Below are 27,227 nucleotides of genomic sequence, written 5' to 3' on the forward strand. Positions count from 1 at the left end.
TGCCAGAAACACAGCATGAAAGCAGAAAAAAAGCAGGAAAAGAAATATTTCTACTCTATTTCTATTTCTCTTTCATCTTTTATTCTTCTGCCTGGACTTGCCATTGGTAAAACCCAACAGAAAGCCAGAGGGTATGAGCCTGAGTGATGCAGTCCAACTGAGATTCATATCAGGGCAGAATCGGGCAGAGAATGAATTGAGGGTATGAGAAGCAGCCTCCAAGTGGCTCCCAATGATCATTGCCTCCTGGTATTCATTCCCTTGTGTATCCTCACCCTGAAGTGAGGCTGGAAAAGTCGTATACTTCTGATGAATAGAATATGATAAAAGTGTTGAAAAGTCACTTCCATGATATGATTCCATCCTGGCTTCCATCATGGGCTTCCATATTGGACACCATCCCTTGCTCTCTCACTTCCTTACTCTATGGGAAGTCAGCTGCCTTCTTATGAGCTGCCCTATAGAGAGTCCCACATGGCAAAAAAATGAGAAAAGTCTCCAGCCCAACAAGGAACTGAGGCCCTCAGTCCAACAACCCTGAGGAACAGAATCCTGCCATTAGCCATGTGAGTGAGCTCGGAAGTAGATCCTTTACAAGACAAGTCTTTGGATGGGCTTCAGCCCTCTGAGAGAACCTGAGTCAGAGTATCTAGCTAAGCTATGTCTGGATTCCTGACCCACAGAAATTATGGGATAATAAAATATTGTTCTTTTAAGATGCTAGGTTTGGGAAGTAATTTGTTATGCCATAATAGATGGGAAGGGGGGCGGGACAGAGCATAAACAGCTTAGTTTACAATTTTTGCCTCATACATTAATTTTTGCCACTCCATCACATGAAAAAACTCTAACCCCCTCACACAAAAGTGACATCAGCTATTCCATAAATATGGAGTGATTTCAGTTCATTCATGCCCCTTCCTGAAACTTAAACTATAATTAACCTCCCATCAGAACTTTTTATATTCAGTAGCAGAAAAAGGGGGGAAATGAAATTAACATAAGATACAGCCACTATAATATCTGCTTTTGTAGCTGGTCATGAGACCTAAAATTATATCCATCACTTCTTCCATGTATTTTTCAGATTGGGGTTATTTACCTGGAAGGGTGACCTGAACCTTTATTTCCACAATTTAAAATTCTTAGTGGTGCTGACTTTATTGCGATTCCACAGTTTCTCACGGACCATTCTTATGGAACAGTAAGAAGTTCCTCAGTGAAATCCCCGAGTTCCACACATGTTTTTCTTGCCTCTACTGTATCACAGTAACCCAATTTCCACATAGTAATTACCTTAGCCAATAGAGTAAGATCTTCCTGTTGGTTCTTCAGCATGAGAAGCCCCAAAATAGCCAAAAGATTGACTCATCTCTTAATTTAATGGAACAATGACTATGTTTCCTGGCAGAAATTGTTCTACCTTGGAAATTAGGATTTCTAAATCTTCTGAATACTTAATTGAAATATGAGATACTAAGACAGGTAACTCCCACCTCCATTCTTTGGTTCCTGAATCTCTGCATTCTGGCTAAAAGGGCACTATATATCTAATGTTAGTTTAAGGCATATACTACATTCTACAGCATAGCAACCTAAACTCACCAGTTGTTGTTTCTAAGTTGATGCCTCAGCTGATAAAAAAGTCTATTTTTTAATATATTCAGAAACTGTGGAAATAACTACAGGATGGGTCTGTGGACTTATTGAATCCATTGTCAGATTAAATGAAGTCAAGACTTCATTTATCACTTGACCTCCGTTAAGTCCATACTCTGCCCACTGGGCCATAATAGTGTTTTGTCTCCTAAGGACTAGCATTATCTCAAATTCACTATCTAAAAACCCCCAGAAGGACTGGGGATTTCCCTTCCCCAGTAAAAATCATTCTGGTAAATGACCATAGGTTAATCTGGAAAAGCCATGGATGCCATTTGTGGCCATATTTCAGGCTACATTCTTCCTCAAAGGGACCTGGCCTGCTCCTTAATTAAAGGACTTCAGATCTGTGAATTGGGAACTGGGCCTGAGGCTAATTCTCACTGACAACTTAAATTGGTTTTTATTTTATATAAGTCAAGAAACACCTTACAAGATTGCCCATATATTTAATTGCCAGTGACCTTGTGATCAATTAGTCACTGGCACATGTCCATGTTGGTCAAAACACTCTGATTACCACTCTGTAAACTGTGTCTAATAAGATATTATTATTAATAATAAAATATATTATTGTTAATAATAAGGTATTATTATTAATAAGGATATTGGGATAATTGTGCCCACCTTGTCTCTGACAGTTAAGAGCAGCCACTTAGCCCTGCTACTCAGGGAGTTCATTTTCATGGCAACATTCTCATGTCCATCCTCAGCTGTTAGGGATGCCACCACAGAGGTTTTCAAGGGTGCTCTCTTCCTTAACCCATTGCATTCTAGTATGTTTTGAATGAAGGAGGTGTCCTCCAGGATGTTCTGGAGTAAGGAAGGTGAGAGGGTGTGGAGCAAATTGCACATTTTAAATCTGTTCTAACATTCTTATTTCTCTAAGCCATCAAGCTTCCTTTTCTACATTATGTCAAGGTAGTTCTGTAATCTTAAACTCATTAACTACAGGAAACTGTTGAGTCCAGGCTTTCATTTACCAGCCAACTGTTTGACTCACTCCCAATTTTTCTAGCTAACATACTAAAATCTCATATTCTAGTAGAGGCCACATACATACATTTAGCATATTCCAATGGTTCTCAAATTTTAACACGTACCAGATTACCTGGATGATTTGTTAAAACAGATTTCCAGGCCCCATGCCCTAGAATTTCTGATTCATTAGGTCTAGGATGGAGTCTAGGAAATCTGCATTCCTAACAAGTCCTCAAGTGATGCTGATGCTGGCTGGTCCAATGACCACATTTTGAGAATCACTGGCCAATTAAATCTTACAATTCATTCACCTTGACCTAATCTCTTTAGCATTCAATCTAATTCATGCTTGCCAGATTCTTATTTATATAAATTGGCAAGATGATCTCCCAGAGCAGACCTTGAAATTTTCTCTCAGGATTATGCTGGGTCTCATGGTTATGTTGGGATTTAATTCTCATTATGGTCCTGGAGGCAATAAGGCATGGTGAATGGGGCAGGAGTGTCTTGAGGAAAACAGGTACCCCCTTGAGATGCAACTGCCCCAAGCGAAGTTATTGAAAAGTTCTTCTGGAAGGAAAGACTGGTTTCATTAGACAGTGGGAGAAAGCATCTCTTATTGTCAAGGCAGCTTCAAAGGAATTTGAGTTTCTAAGTTCTCAGCCTCATCTATGCCTGCCCAAATGTCCCTATTTCAAATAATAGTTTTCACTTCTTCCCAACAATTGCCCCTACCTTAGATAAGAAACATGAATTCTTAACGTGGATTCTAGGTTAGGAAATCTTGCTTAAAGCTTCCATAGAAGCTTTCTGATATTCTCTTCATGCCTTTGGTTTAAGAGTTCAAGCACTGAGCTTATTTTTTTCTTTTTTATAAGCTTTACAACACAGAGATAATCAGCCCATCCCACAGTCTCTTAATCATCATTGTTGCCATAGTGATCAAATGCCACAACCACATGATCTCCTAATGCCTTGCCCCAGCTGACACTCCACCAAATATCAATACCAGTGATAATTTGAGTAATTGTGTGTAACTGCATGCCATGAATTACATTTTCTGACTCACCTTCTTCACTTAATTATCTACTCAATAAACTTGTTCAAATTGAGTCACCTCAATTTTGCATACCAATACTATCTCTTTCACAATTCCTTCCCCAGTTACTTTACTTTTTAGTATTCTTCATAGGAGTTCAAAATGTGGTTTAAAAGTATTTAATATCGATAGCTAAAACCCTCTCATGACAATATTCAGTGACAAGACAACTTATTGAAGTAAACTAATTTCCTAAAAAAGCCAAGAAATGCAGCCTGATCTTAGCATCCAGATTAATTACTTTGCTTTTAATGTCTATGTTCTTCATTCTTTCATCCATTAAATATCTTTAAGTATTCCCTATGCACCAGGCAAACAAACAGGAATTGGGAATATAGCAATAAGGAGGTGTATAGGTTCTTCTGTTTGCCCTTCCAAGACCAACCCTTCATCCTACTCTGCCTTCTCTGCCAACCCCAAAGGGCTGATCTCTGTGAACTGTATCCACATGCTTCCTTATCCTCTTCCTGTGAAATTCAGCCAGTGGGAGGCACTGGTAGGAGATGGCAAAGCAGATGCAGAAAGAGGTCAGTGATTTCTCTTTCTTGGTGCACTATTATGGTAATGACCGGATTCCTCTATCACTACAGCTCCTATTGAGTGACTGACCCCTCTTCCATCACTCGAGTATCTAAAAAGATCCAATGACACCATTTTCTTCCTTTGCCTCTTTAGAGTTTGCTGCTCATGCAAATTGGCAGGATTATCTCCTCCCTGAGATAACTTGGTGGACTTCGAATTTCAGTGACCTCTAAAATCTCAGTAGTTTGCAACAACAAAAGTTTACTTCTTAATCATTCTAAATATACATCCCAAGACAGCCAGGGGCTTTGTTTTAGGACTTAAGCTAGTAGAGCAATGAGCAGTCTGATTACCAGTCCCTTGGCAAAAGAAAAAGAGAACCAGTGAAGCATGTACTGGTTCTTAAAAGTTCTTGCCAGAAGCGACTTCTGTCACCTCTGCTCATTTAATTGGTCAAAACAAACCACATGATCTTTGGGCAGAGATTAATGGTCTCTCAGCAAGGGAGTTCAAAGGGAAGAAAGACAGAATATTTGGTGAACAGTAATAAAAGCTACTACATTTACCAGATGGGATCTTGCCAATGGATGGGAAATCATCCATTGATGATTGAAAAGTCTTGATAAGTCTTAGGAAGCAAAAGTCTTTTCCATAAGATACAAAGTTAATGTTGAGTCTTTAACTAGGACTGATATGGGCAAAATGTTCCCAGTCATCCACACATTAGTGTTCTGCACTAATAAGCATTAGAATATTTCAACTGATTGGACAATTATTGTGCATTTCGAAAGAAAGCAGAATTAAGGGTGTATAAATTTCCTTTTGCCTGAGAGAGAAAAAGGAGTCAGTGATGAAGAAAAACAAAGAACATCCTATAAACAAATCAGGTAGGTTATTTGTTCTTTATTGATTTATAGCTCTACCTTTTATTTTTAAAAAATTGGAGGAGATTTTAGAGAACGATTCTTCCTTATTATTTTTATTTTCAATATTTTAAAACATCAAATAAAATTAATATCCACTGCACTTTTTCAAAGAATTTCTTATCTATAAAAAGTATTCATTTTCCCAAGTCAGAACACAAAATTACATCCACTCAAAATAACAATTATGTTAAAATTATGTTTGTATATAGGTACAAACAAAAATTAAATGTGGAAAATTAAAATTAATATTGGTAAGGAGATACAGAATTTTTTTGTTTAATTTCTAGAATTATAATACCAATCGTGTGATGAATAATTTAAAGTGTTCATTGCCTATTATTTATCATCAAAATCTCCCACTATTTTCATTACATTAATGCTTACATAGTATATTTTGCTTGCTTAAAAATCCTACCTACTTCATTTCTGTCATGTTTTTTACTGTAGATAAATTAAATCATGTCAACTATATGCTCTCCTTCCTCACAGCTGAATAGTTCTCAGATATCACTTATTCTCCAAGCATGTGCACATGCTCAGATACAGAGATGAGAAATGAAAAACAATATTAGAATTATGTACACACATAATCCAAAATACACATTGCTAAACACAATAAAAATTCAATCTATTGAGTTCTACAAAAAGAGCAAAGCCAATGTACAGAAATCTATGAAATGAAAGCTCAAAGAGAAAAATGACCATAATTAAAATGTTGTTCAATCAAATTCTAACATATTACTATAATTGCAATGAAAATTTTCCAAGTTTAAATTCTATTTTTATAGACTGTTTTTTTCAGTTTTTCTTGCAAATTGCTCTACTTCAGAGAAATATAGGTTTTCCATTTAAACAAACACATTTATTCAACTATTCCTTTTGCCACTGAGTCACTGTTTAGAATTTAGTTTGCTGGATTATTTAATTCATCTAATTACTCAGAAATACACAGCTGGACAGAGAAGTTTATTCATAAGCTTCTACCAGAGCCATGAGATATTGCTATGAATGAGTACAGGCTATATATGTTCCATGATGAAAGAGAAGTGAGAGATGGGCATGATGTTTATGATGCTCCCAATATTTTCAGAGTGTAGTCGACCAGTTTCAAATGATTGATTTAGAGTCTAGGGCATTTATATGTTTGGACAATAATTTACAAGAATGAAAATAGGTGTAACATTGAGCCTGATGTCATCACATTTTAAGCTCATTTTACAGCAAAGTTCTTGATGAAGAGAATCAGTGGTTGAATACGTATTCTCTACATTTCTTGAGAAATGTTCTTTTCCAATGAGATTAGAAGGAAGATTTTTTTTCTTTTTTTAATGGATTATTATCAAGCTCTAGAAATTCAGAATGTGTGAGAGTATATGCTATTACTTTTGCAAAACTGCAGAGGTGACAGTTTTATGATGCTGAAACTTATAATCTGGCTTGAACATGAGGAAACCTGGGTTCTAGTCCCAGCTCTGTCACTAGCACACTTTGTAGGCAAACACTAATTACTTGACATATCTATGTTTCTGTTCTTTCGTTAATAAAGTGAAAAGACAATATTTTCTTCCTATTTCAAGGGGATATTATTAGGACATATGAAACAGAACTTGTTAAAGTACTTGGCACTTGTCAAAAGAAAGATGATCCACAAATCCCCATTATAGTTATACAGCACTATATATTCCACCAGACCAGAAACATTTTCATAAATAAGAACAATGTATAAAATTGTAAAGAAGGAATCTGGAAAGAAACTTTTTGAATACAGAATATTAGAAATATCAATTTGTCACTAAATAACTCTAAGTTTCTTCTATGATGCAAGTTTACAGACAAAACGTCTGGCAATGGAGACTGAAATTGGATGCACATATTAGTCTTATTTGCAGTACACTGAATCAGTAGCTATGAACTTCAAAAAGAATTTCATCATCCATCTCCAACTTACTGGGACATCTTGAGAGTGTAATCTATAAGACTTGATTACAGTTTGGGGAAGGATAAGGGAGAAGGAGAAGTTAAGAATTACCTTGGAGACTAAATTGGTGGAAGCTTATGTCTTCAAAAAACAATAAATTGGTAGAAGTGTGAGTTGGTGTAATGGTGTAGGAGTGTGACATGTTAAGATATTGACCTTAGCTTTGAATGTGCTGGAGATGCAGGTGTCCAGCATTCTTTAAATTAGTTACGTTCCAATCTTATTTTAGAGGGGCTTCACCTAGCCACATTAGCTAGAATTTGGACACCCTGGTTTTTTTTGATGGAGACCTTAAAAAAAGAATACTTTATTCTTGGTGGGAGGGAGACGCAAGAGGGAGGGGATATGGGGATATATGTATACGTATAACTGATTCACTTTGTGATTCAGCAGAAACTAACACAACATTGTAAAGCAATTATACCCCAATAAAGATGTTAAAAAATAAACTTTATTCTTTACTATGCAGTTGATAAAAAGAATGAGATAGAACTATATATAACAGTACAAGATAATGCCCTAGATATATTTGGAAAAACAAAGTACACAACAGTGAATATAGTATGCTCCCTTTGGTGAAAAATAAGTGATATATGCTTATATATTCATAAACTCATTCTGGAAAGATACAGAACAGTGGGTAATGTGTTGCCCCACAGGAATGATCTGGAGGGCTGAGGGTCTGAAGAAGGAGAGAGACTAATTTTATTCCTTGCTTTGAAATCTACATCATCTGATACGTATATAGTCACCCCAGCTTTTTTTTGAATAGCGTTTGCATAGTACATATTTATATTTCTCATCCTTTTACTTTTACCCTGTATGTGTCTTCATATTTAAAGTGAGTTTCTTGCAAACATGATATATTTGGGTCTTGCTTCCTTGTCTAATCTTTCAACCTGCATTTTAGGTATTTAAACATTGATATTTAATGTGATTATTGATATTACTGGATTTAAATCTACCATCTTGATATTTGTTTTCTGTCTCATTTTTCCCCCCTTCCCTCTTTTTTTTTTGCCTTCTTTTGGACTAATACAGTATTTTTATATGATTCCATCTTGACTCCTTTTTGGCTTTTTAGCTATAAATCTTTGCTTCATAATCTTTTAGTGTTTGCTTCAGGGTTTACATGTGACAGATACTGTGACCACTGTGTGTGTGTATGTATATGTATAAAATTCTAACCTCATAAGGTAAATGTGAATATCTCTATTTCACAGATGAAGGAAAAACATATTGCTGAAATTACAAATGAATGCCTCAGAACCAGAATTCAAACCCAGGTTTTCCTGACTCCAAAACATACATTGTAATATCAGGAAAATTTCATAATAACTTTCAACCTTGATATAATCAGAAGTCTATAAAAAAGACATAGGATAAAAACTGAATTGTTATTACATTTTTAATTATTGAATATATACATGAAGATTGCAAAGAGATATAGGGTCTAAACATAATGGATTGCCAGCATTTGGAAATAAATTCAAGAATATGGTACTGTTATCTCTCTCTCTTTGAAGCTAACTATAGTAAAACAGAACAATGAAGAAATTAGCTATCTGCAGAAGTAAACCTTACCCTTAAGGCAAAGTTTTAAAATATGTCACTGATAATATTAATGTGTAGTGCAAATTTCCTTTCATATATTTATAACTGACTAGTGCCTGATTGAAATCACTATAGTATTTGAAAATGCAACTGCCACTAAAGATGGTTTTGGAGGCTTTAGCCCCCTTATAATCTCTTGCCTCCATTTTTAACTGGATAGCCACTCCTAAAACATTTTTTATATAGAGATTCTAGAACTCCTTTTGTTTGGGAAAAAGAATGAAAGGAAAAGGGAAAAGGATGCCCCACCAATGAATGTAGATATTCCGGTCTCCTTCAAATTTTAATTCTTATGGTACATATACTCATACATATAATATATATATAGAGAAAGAGACTTAATGGAATGATACCATTTATCAGATAATAAAAACTGACTCTATCCTTTCCAATAACTGTTTTGTTAATTAAGATATTAATTGCATACAATAAATATTACCAATTTTAAGTGTACAGTTTGATGAATTCTGATAATTGCATATAATTGTGTAACCACATCTTCTATCAAGATGTATTAGAACAATTCCTTCACCCTAAAAAAGTCTCCTTAAGGCCTTTTGCCCTTGATGACCTCTCCTCATTCCTGACTCCAGGCAATGCTGATACTCTTTCTATTACGGGTAGCTTTGCCTTTTCTAGCATTTCATAAAAATGGAGTTGCATGAAATATGGTCTTTTGTGTTTGACTTCTTTCACTTTAGCATGCTTTTAAAATTCATCCATGTTGCTGTGTGTGTTGCTGAGAAGTATTCTATGGTATGAATATACCATAATTTATTTATTCATTTGAAAATTGGGGTTGCTTTATGTTTTTAGCTATTATAAATAATGCTGCTATGAATATTCAACTACACATTTTTACATTGATATATGTGTTTATTTCTCTGAAGCAAATACAAGGAGTAGAATTGCTGGATCATAAGGTAAAATGTGTTCAATTTTATAAGACACTGCCAAACTGTTTTATAAAGAGGCTGTACCATTTTTGCATTCCTACTAACAATGCACTAGAGTTTTAGTTGCTCCATAACCTTGTCAACACTTATTACTGTCAGTCTTTATTACATTAGCTATTTTAGTGGGTATGTATTAGTATCTCATTGTGGTTTTCATTTGTTAGGCAATGTTTCAATGAAAGAGCTATATTTCCAATTTGTGCTTTCCTATTGGCAAAAACACAACTGACTTATGTACATTCTGGTTTATTATTGAGTCATCCATGAAGCTGTGTAGCTTCTATCAGTTCCCTACAGTCTTATCTACACTGGATGAATGGTAAAGACTTTTTGAATCTATGGAGCTGAAAACTAGCTCCTATACTTTTCTGTAATTTCATCAGAGTATTGCCTAACCCGTGAGACCTAGCCTGAAGCAGTCGGGTATCCTGCCTCTCTTCCTTCCTTCCTTCCACTCTCCCAATCATCCATTCTTCCAAATATCTCCTCTATTTACAAAGATAGGTGTTAATTTTGGAAAATTAAAATGATATAGAAAGGTATATATAAGAAAGAAAAAAAATCCATTCAGTTTTGCCACCCAAAGACTACCACCATCAACATGTTAATGAATTTTTTCCAGATCTCTATGTAAAATAAAAAGACTTTGTTATTATAATGAACTATTTAATTTAATTCTTACAACAACTATGTGTAGTAGATCATATTTTAACCCCACCATACAGATAATAAAACTAAAGAAAAAAGGTTTCAGTACTTTGTCTCAAATTACAAAGCTTAGTAAGTGGCAGTACTGATATTCAAATTAAGGCAGTCTGAATCCAGACTGCAAGTACTTAACCATGCTTCTGCACTGTCTCTCATATATGTGCCTATGTATACGTGTGTGTATATTCTCTGTATGTTAATGCAATCATATTATATCTCATGGTTATATTTACATGGTACATTTATTTAACCAATCCCTAATTATCGATATTTAGTTGTTTTCTGTTTTTCAATATTATAAACAACATTGCAAAGAACATTCTCTGTACTATTGTTCAATTATCTCCTTAAGATAATTCCTACTGATGGGAATGCTTAGCCAGAGTTTATGCACATTACAGATTTAATATGGAGTCCCAAATTGCCCTCCAGAAAAGTTGTACTTACTTCTCCAGCAACTGAGGATGAGATTTTCCCTTTCCCTGTATTCCTGCCAGCATTGGTCTCTATCCTCACCAGTTTTGGCTTTTTTATAACCTCTGCTAACCTGAAAGTTAAGAAATTATATCACACGTTATTTTATTTCATTTACTTGTTATTGGAGCTAAATTGTTAGTCTTTTAAAATATACAAGTAATGCATATATATTCATCAAAAATAGTCAAACAATACATACAGACTTATATGAAGTGAAAGTAGAAGTCCCACCTCCCATTTTTCTCATAGAAGTATCATTGTAACAGTTTAGTATATAACTTTGTAGAGCCTTTAATATTTACTAATATATTTATGCATATATATGCTTAATTTTCCTTTGATATAAATGAAAACATCTTATGCAACTTGCTTTTTACACTTGAAAATATGTCCTAAATAATTTTTCATTTTTCTTTAACTGTTACATATTATTTCACTGTGTGGAGGTACCATAATTTATTTAACTAGTTCTGTTGATGAAATTTAGGTTAATTACATATATATGTATGTGAATAAATATATAGTAAGTACCTACTATATACAAGGACTGTTCAATAAATGAACAATAAATAATATCAATTAATAAATATAATAAATAATATTATATATAAATATATAATAATTTAAAAGTCCCTGTCCTGATGAGATTTCCATTTTGCTGCAGTGGACATTCTTATACATCTTTGCACATATACAAGGGCAAAATATTTCTGTAGCCATGTAAACATTTAAAATTTTGATAAATAAACATATAATAGGCCATCAATAAATACTAGTTGAGTAAAGGAATAAAGATTGTTCTCTAAAGTTAAATTAAAAAATTAATAATAAGCAGATATGTTTTATTTGCTGTGCATAGTGATTAAAACTTTTAAAATTAGTTTCCAACACTGAAAAAAGGAGTTAACTAAAATGGAGATTTCTATCATCTCTTGGAAAATTGGAAGATCTGGTAACACTGGGTTCACATTTGCACAGGGCAGCTACAGCAAAGTGATGAGTGAGTAGTGGTTTGCCACAGTCTTCACCATTCCAAATTTTCTTATACCAACCTACTGCACTCATCTATGTTATCTGACTGGCTCCTACAGCTTCTGAATTTGCCATTCTCCATTATGGAGTAAAGAAAAAAGATATCTAAAGGAGACAGAATGAGTCTCAGGCCTATAATGCTTACCCATGACCTCATGCAATATATTAATTCATGTAATACAATTTGTGTCTTTCAAACAATAGCAAACATCAATGAAACTGAAAGCTGGTTCTTTGAGAAGATTAACAAAATTGATAAATCTTTAGCCAAACACATCAAGAAAAAAAGGGAGAGGACTCCAATAAAATTAGCAATGAAAAAGGAGAAGTTACAACTGACACCGCATAAATACAAAGGATCATAAGAGACTACTACAAGCAACTATATGCCAATAAAATGTACAACCTGGAAGAAATGGACAAATTCGTAGAAAAGCACAACCTTCTGAGACTGAACCAGGAAGAAGTAGAAAATATGAACAGATCAATCACAAGTAATGAAATCGAAACTGTGATTAAAAATTTTCCAACAAAGAAAAGTCCAGGACCAGATGGTCTCACAGGCGAATTCTATCAAACATTTAGAGAAAACCTAACACCTATCCTTCTCAAACCCTTCCAAAAAATTGCAGAGGAAGGAATACTCCCGAGCTCATTCTATGAGGCCACCATCACCCTGATACCAAAACCAGACAAAGATATCACAGAAAAAGAAAATTACAGACCGATATCACTGATGAACATAGACGTTAAAATCCTCAACAAAATACTAGCAAACAGAATCCAGCAACACATTAACAGGATCATACATCACAATCAAGTGGGATTTATCTCAGGGATGCAAGGATTTTTCCATATCTGCAAATCAATCAATGTGATACACCATATTAACAAACTGAAGAATAAAAACCATCTGATATTCTCAATAAATGCAGAAAAAGCTTTTGACAAAACTCAACACCCATTTATATAAAAACTCTCCGGAAAGTGGACATAGAGGAAACCTACCTCAACATAATAAAGGCCATATATGGGGAACCCACAGCCAACATCATTCTCAATGGTGAAAAACTGAAAGCATTTCCTCTAAGAACAGGAACGAGACAAGGATGTCCACTCTCGCCACTATTATTCAACATAGTTTTGGAAGCCCTAGCCATGGCGATCAGAGAAGAAAAATAAATAAAAGGAATCCAAATTGGAGAAGAAGAAGTAAAGCTGTCACTGTTTGCAGATGACATGATACTATACATAGAAAATCCTAAACATGCCACCAGAAAACTACTAGAGCTCATCAATGAATTTGGTAAAGTTGCAGGATACAAAATTAATCACAGAAATCTCTTGCATTCCTATACACTAACAATGAAAGATCAGAAAGAGAAATTAAGGGAACAATCTCATTTACCATTGCAACAAAAAGAATAAAATACCTAGGAATAAACCTACCTAAAGAAGCAAAAGACCTGTACTCAGAAAACTATAAGATACTGATGAAAGAAATCAAAGATGACACAAACAGATGGAGAGATATACCATGTTCTTGGATTGGAAGAATAAATATCGTGAAAATGACTATACTACCCAAAGCAATCTACAGATTCAATGCAATCCTTATCAAATTACAATGGCATTTTTCACAGAATCAGAACAAAAAATTTTACAATTTGTATGGAAACACAAAAGACCCTGAATAGCCAAAGCAATCTTGAGAAAGAAAAACGGAGATGGGGGAACCAGGCTCCCTGACTTCAGACTATGCTGCAAAGCTACAGTAATCAAAACAGTATGGTACTGGCACAAAAACAGAAATATAGATCAATGGAACAGGATAGAAAGCCCAGAGAAAAACCCATGCATCTATGGTCACCTAATCTACGACAAAGGAGGCAAGAATATACAATGGAGAAAAGACAGTCTCTTCAATAAGTGGTACTGGGAAAACTGGACAGCTACATGTGAAAGAATGAAATTAGAACACTCCCTAACACCATACACAAAAGTAAACTCAAAATGGATTAAAGACCTAAATGTAAGACCAGACTCTATAAAACTCTTAGAGGAAAACATAGGAAGAACACTCTTTTACATAAATCACAGCAAGATCTTTTCTGACCCACCTCCTAGAGTAATGAAATAAAAACAAAAATAAACAAATGGGACCTAATTAAACTTAAAAACTTTTGCACAGCAGAGGAAACCATAAACAAGACGAAAAGACAACCCTCAGAATGGGAGAAAATATTTGCAAATGAAGCAACTGACAAGGGATTAGTCTCCAAAATAAATATACAAGCAGCTCATGCAGCTCAATATCAAAAAAACAAACAACCCAATCAAAAAATGGGCAGAAGACCTAAATAGACATTTCTCCAAAGAAGACATACAGATGGCCAACGAACACATGAAAAGATGCTCAACGTCACTAATTATTCGAGAAAGGCAAATCAAAACTACAATGAGGTATCACTTCACACTGGTTAGAATGGCCATCATCAAAAAAATCTACAAACAATAAATGCTGGAGAGGGTGTGGAGAAAAGGGAACCCTCTTACACTGTTGGCGGAAATGTAAATTGATACAGTCACTATGGAGAACAGTATGGAGGGTCCTTAAAAAACTAAAAATAGAACTATCATATGATCCAGCAATCCCACTCTTGGACATATACCCAGACAAAACCATAATACAAAAAGATACATGCACCCCAATGTTCACTGCAGCACTATTTACAATAGCCAGGACATGGAAGCAACCTAAATGCCCATCAACAGAGGAATGAATAAAGAAGATGTAGTATATATATGCAATGGAATATTACTCAGCCATAAAAAGGAACAAAATTGTGCCATTTGCAGAGACGTGGATGGACCTAGAGACTGTCATACAGAGTGAAGTAAGTCAGAAAGAGAAAAACAAATATCGTATATTAATGCATATATATGGAATCTAGAAAAATGGTATAGATGAACTTATTTGCAAAGCAGAAATAGAGACACAGACATAGAGAACAAACGTATGAATACCAAGGGGGGAAGGGAGGAGGTGGGATGGATTGGGAGATTGGGATTGACATATATACATTATGTATAAAATAGATAACTAATGAGAACTGACTGTATAGCACAGGGAACTCTACTCAATGCTCTGTGATAACCGAAATGGGAAGGAAATCCAAAAAAGAGGGGATATATGTATGCATAAAGCTGATTCACTTTGCTGTACAGCAGAAACCAACACAACATTGTAAAGCATCTATACTCCAATTAAAAAAAAAATTTGTGTCTTTCAGATAAAGTATTGGTCAGCTTGGAAGCATAGAAAAAGGAAATTCAGGAAGTGAATGATGGCAATGTCCTTCCAAACATATTTTGGAAATAGGATATATTTGCCAAAATAACAAGCTGGCCTTTTCAGTTGCAGATATAGTACAGTGGTTAAGAGCATAGACTTTAGAGCTAGGCTGCCTGGGTTTGAATCTTGATTTTGCCACTTATTAGCTCTAGGATTCAAGGCAGTGCTACAGACTGAAAGTTTGTGTTACTCCAAAATTTGTATGTTAAAGCTCTAATCCCCAATATGACGGTGTTTGGAGGTGGGGCCTTTTGGAGGTAATTAAGTCATGACATTGGACCCTTGTGAATGGGATTGGTGCTCTTATAAGAAAAGGCTCTCTCCACCACGTGAAGGTACATCCATCCACAGACCAGGAAGAGAGCTCTCATCAGAACCAGACCATGTTGATATTCTGATCTCAGACTTTCCAGCCTCCAGAACTGTAAGAAAGTCTGTTATTTAAGCCACCTACACTATGGTATTTTGTTAAAGTAGTCCAAACTGACTAAAACAGGCAGCTTATTTAACTTCTTTGTGCTCAGTTTTCTCATCTGCAAATGGGAATAACGATGTATCTTAGTTCATATATTTGCTGTAATAGTTACGTCACTATACCTAAAACACTTAGGAGAGTGCCTGGCCCATATAAGTTGTCATTATTAATATAAATGCATCAGACACTCATGTAACGATGCCCTTAAATCTTCCAAATAATCACTTAATTCCTTTTTTCCTAAATCCTCACCAGGATATCTTCCAATGATTCTGTGTATGGCATGACTTCAGAGAGATGCACTGGCTTGAGTTGTATTGATAAATCCTCTCAAGATCTCTGAGGAGTATCTACCTATAGGGTTTTTGATTTGATTATCTGAATCTCTATCAACCAGTACATCATTGAGATGTGCTGCCAAGGAAGCAGAATTCAGTGACAGCTTGCAACTTTTTATTACCAGCAACAGTATTTGGCTATGAAGAGTCTCCCCTAAGTAAACTGGCAAGGAACTGAGATTTTTTGAGGCTGATTTTCCATTCACCTATTTTGTTGGCTTTATAAACTAATACATAGTCATTTATAACAGTTTGAGATTGTAGGAAGTGAGCTCACAATGCCTTTGAAAGGCAAATCTTGGGCAAGTCATTTCAATATATTATAAAAAGAATTACTTTAGACTATGCTGATATAAAATCTGCTATCTTGTTGACATTGATTGGGCTGCAGCTACCTTTACACTATCCATGTAGAATGCTATGCATATAGGGGTCCTGCTAAGCCAACTTTTCTTGAAGTTTGGGCAAATTACTTATCGACAAATGGATTGACTACTTAAAAATGAGTTCTCCTTATTAACTTGTGAGTCTTTTTAAAAATACTTTGTGAAGTTTCAATATTAGTATGTTACTATGTTCAGGATTAGTATATTTGTTTCAAAGTAAATTAAAGCATTTCCTTAAAAATACTGGTGTTGAAATTCCTCATTTTGGCTTTCCATGACACTGGATAATCTGGCATCATTTTATCCATCCAACTTATTTTCCCTTCTCTCTTATATACTCTTACAACTTATCAGGCAGGTTTGCCCACTACTGCTGAACACAACATACTCATTCCTGTAGGGGAGGAAAAATTCTCTTCTACCCTCTTAGGTTCTCTGGCTAAGAATTAAACTCGCCTATGGCAGATTAACTGGCAAAAAAAACATACAAGTTTTACTAAAATTTCTTACATGGACATGGGAGCCTTCACAACAGAATGAAGATCCTCCCCACCAGCCCCCAAAAGATGGCAGAACCTACATGCTTTTATAGTAGGTTGAACAAGGAGAGGTAATTGTAGAAAAGTAACTAAACTATATGGAGAGGCGAAAGGAAGATAAGAATCCATATTTTTAACAAGTTCTGTTTGCACAGATTTCTTTTGGCCTTGATTCCCCATTTCCCATCTCTGGAAGAGAATATCTTTTTTTCTCCCAAGTACAGAGAAGGCACCTTTTACATTGGGCTTTTATCTCCTGCTTTCAGAAATAAAAAGGAGTTCAGAATGCCCTTATTGCACCTGCTATTTCTCAAGTGCCCTTAACTTAAAATAATCAATATGCCAAAGTGGCATTTTTGGGGTGACATGCTCTGAATTCCTTTATCTGTCTTTGTTTGTAAGGTCCACCTATTCCTCCTCTTCATTTCTGCCCATCATTCAAGTCCTGTTTTTTTTCTAGAATTTATCCTGTGGATTCAACTCATGGGACTCTTGCCATATGCATTACATAACTTGTTACTTTCAAAATATGCCCTCTTGTATTGTGAATATTTGTTTCATGCATTTGTCTTATCTCCCCAACTAGACTGCAAGCTCCTTAAATATTTGACTCATTTCGTAAATATCCACAATCACAAAACTTTAAAACTGCATTTTAGATGCTGAAATTGGTATGCAGACTGTCACTGCTATAGTCACCCATACTAAGAACAGCAGAGTTAATGAGAACATTATAGTATAATAAAATTGAATGCTTACTGGGTACAAGTCCCTTACATATATTTATTTATTTAATTCATAATGGTGACATCATCCTTCATGGTTTTCTTCCTCTCACATCCAATGTTTAGTCCATGTGACTCTATTGGCTCTACCTTCAAAATAGATCTGGTACATTCCCACTTCTCACCAAAGTCACCAGTACCATCCTGATTCCAGGCCCCATCATTTCTCTCCTGGATTATTGTAAAAGCCTCCTAATAGGTGTATTCGCAACACAGCCCTGTGTCATTCTTTCAAAGTTTTAAGTCATATGTCTGTTCAAAATCCCGCAACGGTCACTCACTTCAAAGGAAAAGATGAAGTCCTTAGTGGCCTACAAGAACCTATGTCACTGGCAAAGCCCACTGGGGTTCCACGGAAAAATAAGATGGAATCTAGGTGTTAAGGTCTACCTTCTTCTGTTGTGCTTAGTCTAGTTTCACTTGCCTATAGGGGGTCGTGTGCAGAGGCCTTGCACCTAACATGTGGAATTAGAGTTCCCAGCGCAAAACTGCTGCGCCCGACACCCCAAATTGCCTGGGCCGTGGGCAAAAGCCCTAGCGCACAACATCTCAATTCAAGATGGGGACAACATACCCTGTGCAGAAATGCTGCAACCAGCACTTAAGTCTAAAGTGCCCCCAGGAACACAACTGTGCCCCACCCTATTGACAAGAACCTCATAAAGCTGCCCTGCCCATGGCCTGTTGGGGAGAGCTTGTCTTCTAGAGCGAGATCTCACACCTCTCCATTCTTTGACCAAAGAACAAAGCTTTGCTTTGCTTCTGAACGAACCAGGCAGGAGGACCCTTGTTGGAGCCCAACTTGAAAGGGTTGGTAATAATAAGACAGGCTGGGACGTGGTACACTCTGCTGTAGTACTTTCACATGGACAAACAGCTCCTTGAGCAACAAAGTACAAGGAAACTATAAGGGACTAAAAATAACTGCGTGCATGCTCAGTTGGGGCAAATTATACAAAACAAGATACAAAAAGACCAAAAAAAGAGCTGGGAGCAAAAACAGGGTGTCAGGAGCAAAAGCAGGGTGCTGTGCATGCCCCCTGCACGCAACACCACCAAAGGGGTGGGCAAACCACCTAAGCCACCACTCCCGGCCAACCCCTGGACACCCCCCTACCCTCATCCCATATAAGGAACCAGCTGCCCCCGCCCCACCCCTGGGGAGCGAGCAAGGGAAACTATTACTTGTTTTTGCTCCTCCCTGCTTGCCTGAATTTCTTGTCTGGCCTCTTGTCACCTTCTATTGATTGGGCAAGGTCAAGAACCATGGTTGGTATCAGTAACACCTATATGATCTCCCTCACTCCATCACTGGAACCTCATCTCCCACTACTCTGAGGCTTCAGCCACACTGGCCAGCCTTGTTTTTCCACAAACACATAATGCATCTAGGGTCTCGGCTCTGGTTTTTTTCTTCTGCCTAGAGCAGCAGTCCCCAACCTTTTTGGCACCAGGGACTGGTTTTTGTGGAAGACAATTTTTCCACGGATTGGGGGTGGGGGCATGGCTCAGGCGGTAATGCGAGCAACAGGTGAGTGGCAGATGAAGCTTTGCTCTGCTGGCTGGCTCTCCCACCCACCGCTCACCTCTCGCTGTACAGCCCAGTTCCCAACAGGCCGACAACCTCCTTCCTGATTCCTCTCAAGCTCTATTCTTTTTCATAGCACTTAACATGTTTCAACATGCTATGTAACCTTTTGGCAGTATACTGTCTGCTTTCCCCACCCCCATGTAAACTCCCGGAGGGAGGTGATTGGTGTTTTTTGTTTGTTTGTTTTTGCCGCTCTATCCTTGCAAAGCACACCTGGCAATCTCCCACGGGAGGTTATTGTTTTATTCACGGATGTATCCCAAGAGCCTAAAACAGCGCCAGGTAAATAAAAGGCACTCAATAAATACTTGGTGAATAAATTTAGAAACTAGATTTTCTTTCTGCAAGGACACTGCTCTTTGGTGATGAGCCTTAATCAGCTTCTGAGCTTCTTTATTACACAAAGGGCCCAAACCACAGGGAGCCTAGCGGCCCTGGGAGTGGCCCCAGAGGTAAGTTGGAAGCACTGAGGAGACAAAAGCTAAAAAACTAAAGGGTGCAGCTCTTTCTGGGGAAGGGGTAGGTGGGTGGCTGAGGAAGTAAAGACCAACTTGCTTTCCCTTTGCATGTCCACAAGTGTTTCAATGGGCGGCATAAAGGACTTTGAACATTCTCCTACCCAAACAAATCCAGGGCTCCGAGCCCGAGCGCGACGACGCGGGCCTTGCCCTTCCCCAGGCAGCTTCAGTGCCCTCACTTAGGTGGTTAGGCCGCGCCTAAACAGCGTTCTTTTCCGGGCCGGGACGTCCCTGCCTCAGGGACTAGGCGCCAACGTGGCGCGTACTCCGCGCCCAGGTGCCCCGTGGGCGGCCGCAGGGGCCGCAGCACCGGTCGCCTGACAGGCGGCGGAACGAACACCCGGGCGAGGACCTGCGCGCGTCACGGCGGCGGCGGCCCGCCCCCGCCGCACGCATGCGCACTGCGCCCAGCATGAGGGTCGCGGCTCTGATCAGGTAACCGCCCGGGTGCCGCCTTCCTCCTCCCTGCTAGTCTCCAGTCCCTTTCTGCTGAGCGGCGGGACCTGCCGCCACCGCCGAACTGACGGTGTCCCTGCAGGAGCCGCGTGTCGGGGGCTCGGCGGCTCCTCCCGGTAGCAGGAAGAGGCGGAGCTTTCGGGCTACCGCCCGGTCCGGCTGGTCCCCGGTCCCGGGCTGGCGCTCCTTCTTTCTGTCCGTCGCCGCCTCCTTGGTCTTCTGGGCCCCAAACTTGGGTTCAGATTGGTTTCACTTTAAAACTACTGATGTCTGGCTCTCACCGCCCGAGAGCTGGTTAAATTACTCCGACCCGACCCGGGGTCGGATTCTCAAAAACTGTAATGGGCTGTGAAGTTTGAGGGGCACTGCTTGACGCCACTTACTCAGTCTCTCCCACCCTTTTCTCTCTTTCTTCATCCTCTTTTATAGTTCCCTTCAGTCTTTCTGCCGGTCCTCGGGCCCTGCCTGGTTCCCTAGGTTGTTGCCAGCCCCGCCCCCTCCCGCAAAAGACCACCTCTCCCTCGCCTGCCGTCCCAATAGTGACTGGGCTGTTTATGGCATAGACGTGTTTTACTTTGGTGCTCAAGTGATAGAGATGGAATTACCCTGTTTTATCTGAGATCCAGTTGCCATTGCTTTGGACACTCATGATTGCTTTTAGAAAAGTGACCTTACGGTAACATACTCCATATTCCAAAAGGAGTTTGAAATCTATAGTAACCCATCATGTTTAGGTGTCTAAATTAAGTCCTATGACGACCAAAGATTGGTCAGCTTAAATGTCTCCATGCTCAATCTGTAAACTGAAGCAAAAGGGAAAAAAACAACAAAATGCAAAAGGGAAAAAAACAACAAAATGCAAAAGGGAATTTAGACTACTTGAACATTTGTTTGATGAGTTTTGGATCTGTATAGAGTGAGATGAATAGAGGGCAACCATGCAAAGCCCATTGAAGATTTCATGAAAGTTTTTGTTCAGTGGCCTACGAAATTAATACTGGCTGACAATAGTGTGACCTATTAAGGACTCGATATAACATCTTTTACTTCAATGCCATTGTTAGGATACTGGACTATAATGCCAAAATAATTTTTTTTCAATGAATTTCTTCTGTAAACAATGTGATTAAGCTTCCAACATTATGGACTTCATTTGATCTAGATAAGTAAGAACAAAAAGCAGTCCAGGAAATGAGTAATTCATATCCACATGCAGTTTACCAAAAGTTTAACCGTTAAAGTGAGACACTTAACTAAAGTCTCAGAAATGTTGAAGGGAAGGAGAGAAGAAGATTGGTATAATCCATTACACTAAATATTCTGTAATGTGCATATGTTACTTTTATAATAAAAAAGCAAATTACTTTTAAAAAAACGCAATGTTGGAAAATTGTTGCTAAAATGTAAGATCTGTATAAATGTTGGAAGACGTAAGTAGGAGTACAGAACATAATATGTACATACAAATATGAATGCATACGTAATACATATATACATTTGTATGCATATACACTTGAATGTATTTGGATTTAAACTTAATACAGTGAATCTGCTTGCAATAAATATATTTAGTGTGTGCACTAAGAGATGGGATATGTGTGTGTGTTCTAGGGAATAAGTGAAACCAAGATTCTTACATTATCTTTAGACCATGAAGAGCATATTTTCCTAATACACAAAAGATTGCATCATTGAATTTTACAGTTGAATGACACCTTGAGGATTAGTTAGCCCATTCTCTAATTTTATAATGAAGCATGTGAACCCAAGCACATTGAGTAACTTAGTTTGGTATTCCAGAATTGGGAACTGAAATTCTGATCTTGTGAAGGATGTCTGCCCTAACAGGCTGATGTACTTTGTGATGTTCTAAGAAGTGAGTAAGGTACTCAGCATTTTCCAAACGTAATTTGACCTTGAAAACCTTTTGTTCTTAGAGTATTTGTTGGACACTAGTGTTCCACAGAACACAATTTGGGAAATACTATTTTAAAATCATATTTGAAATCTTAGCATATTTTAAAATAAAAGGACAAGTTCTGATTGTGGATGTATACCCTTTAATCTTTAATATTCTAAATATTGTAAAGAATTAGATCGTCTTGTCCTGGGGAAGTAAAACAGTGAGGTTCAATAGGAGAAGTTGTGAAAGAGGTACTTGGGGGAAACATCAGAAGCTGAGGAGAGAGAGCATGATGTGTAACTTCACTTTGCCCCTTGCAGTCTCCCTCCCCTTGAGAAGTTCTGGAATGACAGTTGTTACTGATCAGAATATGGTAGAGGCTGACAAATGCTGGGAACTAAAATAAAAGGCAAAATGGCCAACTTCTAGGGTAATCAGTCTCTTGGTTTCTTTGTTTATAAATAGGTCTAAACATTATCTGGGGGTACATTTGCAGATTTTAGCAAAGATTAGAATGAAGGGAAACAGGAATAAAACAAAGGAAGAGAGACAAAGATAAAACAAAGGAAGAAACATGCAACAGAGCACTAAACTGAAATAGTATAGAGGTTGCCATTCAACCTTGTTATAGATGAATGACTATTGGTCTTGAATAAGTGATTTGCCAGGTAGGTAGATTTGGTACCAGAATTTAGAATTTCCTGTCAATCTGTTTATTAGATTTATGACTCAGGCCTTATCCTGCCATCATATGTAGTGATGGCTGAAAGATGAAGTACTGATAGTACTGATGTTTAACTTTAGCAGTGTAATTCAGCATTTTGCTTTCAACCTCTACAGAATTTGAACCCACCAAGTACATCAAACTTTGTCATTTGATTGGATCTCAGATCTTTAATTTGATCCTTTAATTGGTGATGGTGACCGTTGTTAGAGTTCTTAAAGTGGAACAGAACAGATGTTTTTTCCTACTTTTTCATAGAAAATTTCATCTGAGAAGTATATATAATAGTTTAACTGAAATGTAAAATTAAATCATATTTTATTTGCAAAACACTTTATATATTAAGCAAAGCCACTATCACAAACCAAAGAGTTGCCATTTTTTGTTTAACATAGTCTTTGTTATAATGGCATATAATTTCATAAGCCCTTGTGAGTAGCAGCCTTAGATAATCAGATTCGTTTGATCAGTTGCGTATGCTATGGAAATTACATGTGTTTTTTGCATTCTAATGTAAAATAGTCCCTCAAATATTCTGAAAAGCTGAAAAAATGTGTTCTATTTCGATATCTAATGAGTCTATGTCAAATAATGGTCAGTAACCTGATATTTGTCTCATCTATTTCTTTATTTATTTTTTAGTGGTGGGAAGGACAGCTGTTATAATATGATGCAGTGCATTGATGCTGGGCATCAGATTGTTGCTTTAGCAAATCTAAGACCACCTGAAAACCAAGGTAAGTGTATAACTATCAGAAAGTTCTCTAAATGACTGAAACTCCAACCTCATAATCGCATTCTATTATATGCAGTATGCAAACAATAAAAGGAACTCATATATCTTTAGCACTGATTACCTGCTATGTTCTATGCTAAGTGTTTTCAATTACATATCCTTTACTCCTCGCAAGAACTCTAGAAAGTTTTATTAGACAAAGATACTGAAGCTTAGAGTTTTATAAATTTGTCCAAGGTGAAATAGCTAGAATAAACTTGCAGAGCTGAGACTTGAATCCTCTTACTTCAGAGTGCACTGCTGTTCTACTACAACACTTTTCGAAGTGTTGTTGGCAATGCACAGTTAAATAAGATACAGCTTCTTGGAGCTTGGGAAGTAAGACATATATTAATAAATGATAATATATGAATTTTGTTATTAAAAGCATCCAGTTTAGCCACCTTAGATGTAAGCTAAATGTGTGAGACTTGAGAGAGCCATAGAGCAATGTACTTCTACTTTTTATTTGTCTGTGGTAATAAGGACATGTACAAATAATCCATAGACCTTATTTTAGCTACTTTTTTCAGTTTTTCTCCACTGAAATTTCCCCATTTAGAACTGTTTTTTCTCTGTGTCCATGTCAGTGTCCAGATTTCCTCTTTTAATAAGGACACCAATCATACTGGATAAAGGCCTTACCCTAATGACCCCATCTTAACTAATTACGTCTGCAATGACCTTTAGGACTTTAACACAAGAATTTGGGAGCGACACAATTCAAACAGCAACAATATCTTTTTTTAATTGTGATATAATTGATGTGTAACACTGTATTCATTTTAGGTGTATAACGTAATGATTTGGTGTATATATATATATATTGTGAAATGATTACCACAATAAGTTTACTTAACATCCATCACCACACATAATTATAATTTTTTTTCCCAATCAGACTTTTAAAAAAAGAAAAATATTCACTGATTTGCTTTTTATACTCTTTTATTATACCCATACAACCATAGACATTAACTGCTAAAATGTAATAGGGCGAGATTAACACTTGTCTAACTCTATTACTACTTTTCTAGTAAGATCTTTTTATCATCCCCTTTACTCAACTTCTTTCAAGATTCCATGCTTTTGCTCTACTATTATTTTAGGATGAATTATTAGTGAAAACCCTAATCATAGTTCCTGGCATGAAGTAGGCACCCAGTAAATTTAGTTGAATGCATCTAGCACTAAATATTTCCTTCCTTCCTTCCTCAGTGCTGCCAGTATATTGAATTTTTGTTTTTATATCATTTTACAGTTGTTTTCTATTTATTTTGTCTTTTTCTTTTTTTTCTTTATGCCCAAATAGGTTGTTTGTAAGCTTCTTGAGAGGAGAGGTCATATCTTTTGTGTTCATTTAATTGTTCCTCAGCACTTGGGACAACTCTGTGCCTCTGATAAGCATTCACTCAAGGTTTATTGATGGACAGATGAATAATGAACTAACTAGAATTAGCCCTGCAAGAGCGAGCAGTTATTTCAGTCAGATATTTGAATTTTCTTTCCTTCTCTGATTAAGACCCAAGTAATGCTGGAAGTGAAGTGGGGAAGATAGAGATTAGAAATATTTTATAGGAAGAAATAGAACAGGTCCTGTGGAGGTCCTGTAGAGGGTCAGGGGTAAACATACACTTTAGGATTTTGTACTGGGCTTCTGATGATTAATAATAATAGCTTTTTCGAAGTTATATGTTTAGAAAATAACCTCCTATTTCTGACTTTAAATAATAAAGAGAAAATTCTTTGACTAAGGGTGAGTGGGAACTATACTATAACTTCTATATTATAAAAGAAGAAGCAGAATTTCCTTGCAGGTTGTGTTCTGTTACCAAAGGAAAGAATTTTCTTATCCCTTGTGGCCAGTCAAGCAAGTGAGTTTTTTAAGCTTTCTATCTTTAGAGGTGTTGGGATTTAAAAAGCAGATTGTTTTATATAATATATAATACGTACATGATATAATTTCATTCCCTGGAGTTTCTATCTTCAGCTTTTCTATATGAATTATTACAGTTACCTTGTACTGAATCATTAACGTACAGAGCTTCCTTGACTTACAGTAGGGTTATGTTGAAATACATAAGTTGAAAATATCCTGTCATAAATTCATTTAATACACCTAACCTACTGATCATCATAGCTTAGTCTAGCCTACCTTAACTGTGCTTAGAACACTTACATTAGGCTACCACTGGGCAAAAACATCTAACACAAAGCGTATTTTATAATAAAGTGTTGAATATCTTATGTAGTTTATTGAATTCTGTAGTGTGTGGAAGTGAAAAACAGAATGGTTGTATGGGTACAGAATGGTTCTAAGTGTATTGGTTGTTAACCCTTGTGATCGTGTGACTGACTGGGAGCTGTGGCTCTCTGCTGGGCATCACACAGAGTATCGACCACGTATCACTAGCCTGGGAAAAGATGAGAATTCAAAAGTCGAAGTACAGTTTTTACTGAATGCGTATTGCTTTTGTACCATCGTAAAGTTGAAAAATCCTACATTTAACCATTTAACCAAAAATCCTAACCTTAACCAAGTTAAGGACTGTCTTTATAACCTTCCATGTGCTTAGGGTTCACTAGCAGAGTGGTAAGATGACACGCAAAGTATATCTTTAAATTATGCCTCATATGGAATGGAGCTATTTATTTAGAATATTGTTAGTGAGAAAAAATTTAGTAGTAAATGGAATTGGAATATTACAAAGTAAAAGCTGGAAAAAATCAGAGGCAACTCTCATTGTAATGGAAGAGAATAGATGGCTGTGGGTTGGTAGATGGAGAGGGTTTAGCTAATCGTGATTTAAAGTCAGCAGGAAGTTGGTGATTATTGAATGAGTCATTGACTGACTTTTTCCCCCAACCATGTAAAAGGAATCTTAATGAGGAATGACTGGTAGAGATGACTCCAGTACAAAGTTGGTTAAAGTAAATTCACAGCACTGAGTTTTCAATGGGTAGTCTGGAAAAGACTTTATCCTCATTAATGGGGATAAATGTGAACTTGTCATAAAATTCACAAAGCCATCTCTTTAAATTTGTAGTAGGAACTTTTGTGGTGTGTTAATTGAGGTGCTTCAGGCAACAGTGGAGCCTTTTGGTTTTATTTGCTCTCATACCATTGTTGCTATGTAGCTTCCATTAATAAAAGTTGCATTGTGGTCGGGACTAAATGGAGCCTTAAAGGAAAATTGTCTTCCAGGTTTTTGAAGTCAGTAAAGTGTTTTAATTATTAGGCTAACATCAGGAAGTTTCTTGCTGAGTAGCTCAAAGTTATTTAAATATATTAATTCGATTGTATTAATTGCCTTTAAAACTAATACATTTAAAGATCTAGTTTAAACTTGAGATGAAGGTAATCTGAAAGGTTTTTAGGTAACTTTGGCTATATCTCTCCCTCCTACTGGGACCAGGACTAGACAGATTT

General features: G+C 36.9%; 1 protein-coding gene across 4 annotated transcripts in view; it reads left to right on the forward strand.

Moving 5' to 3' along the window:
• Positions 1–20,333: 20,333 nt before the first annotated feature.
• Positions 20,334–27,227, forward strand: part of DPH6 (diphthamine biosynthesis 6) — a 167,565-nt gene continuing 160,671 nt past the window's right edge. For 2 of the 4 annotated variants that reach the window (XM_061182271.1, XM_061182270.1), the window contains exons 1-2: positions 20,334–20,374; positions 23,665–23,759. In XM_061182271.1, the coding sequence (XP_061038254.1) occupies positions 20,334–20,374; positions 23,665–23,759 (136 nt within the window). The remainder of the gene's footprint in view (positions 20,375–23,664; positions 23,760–27,227) is intronic. The other 2 variants (XM_061182272.1, XM_061182273.1) reach the window with 1 other exon arrangement.

This window comes from Eubalaena glacialis, chromosome 2 (genome assembly GCF_028564815.1).
Source record: "Eubalaena glacialis isolate mEubGla1 chromosome 2, mEubGla1.1.hap2.+ XY, whole genome shotgun sequence".
NCBI lineage: Eukaryota > Metazoa > Chordata > Mammalia > Artiodactyla > Balaenidae > Eubalaena > Eubalaena glacialis.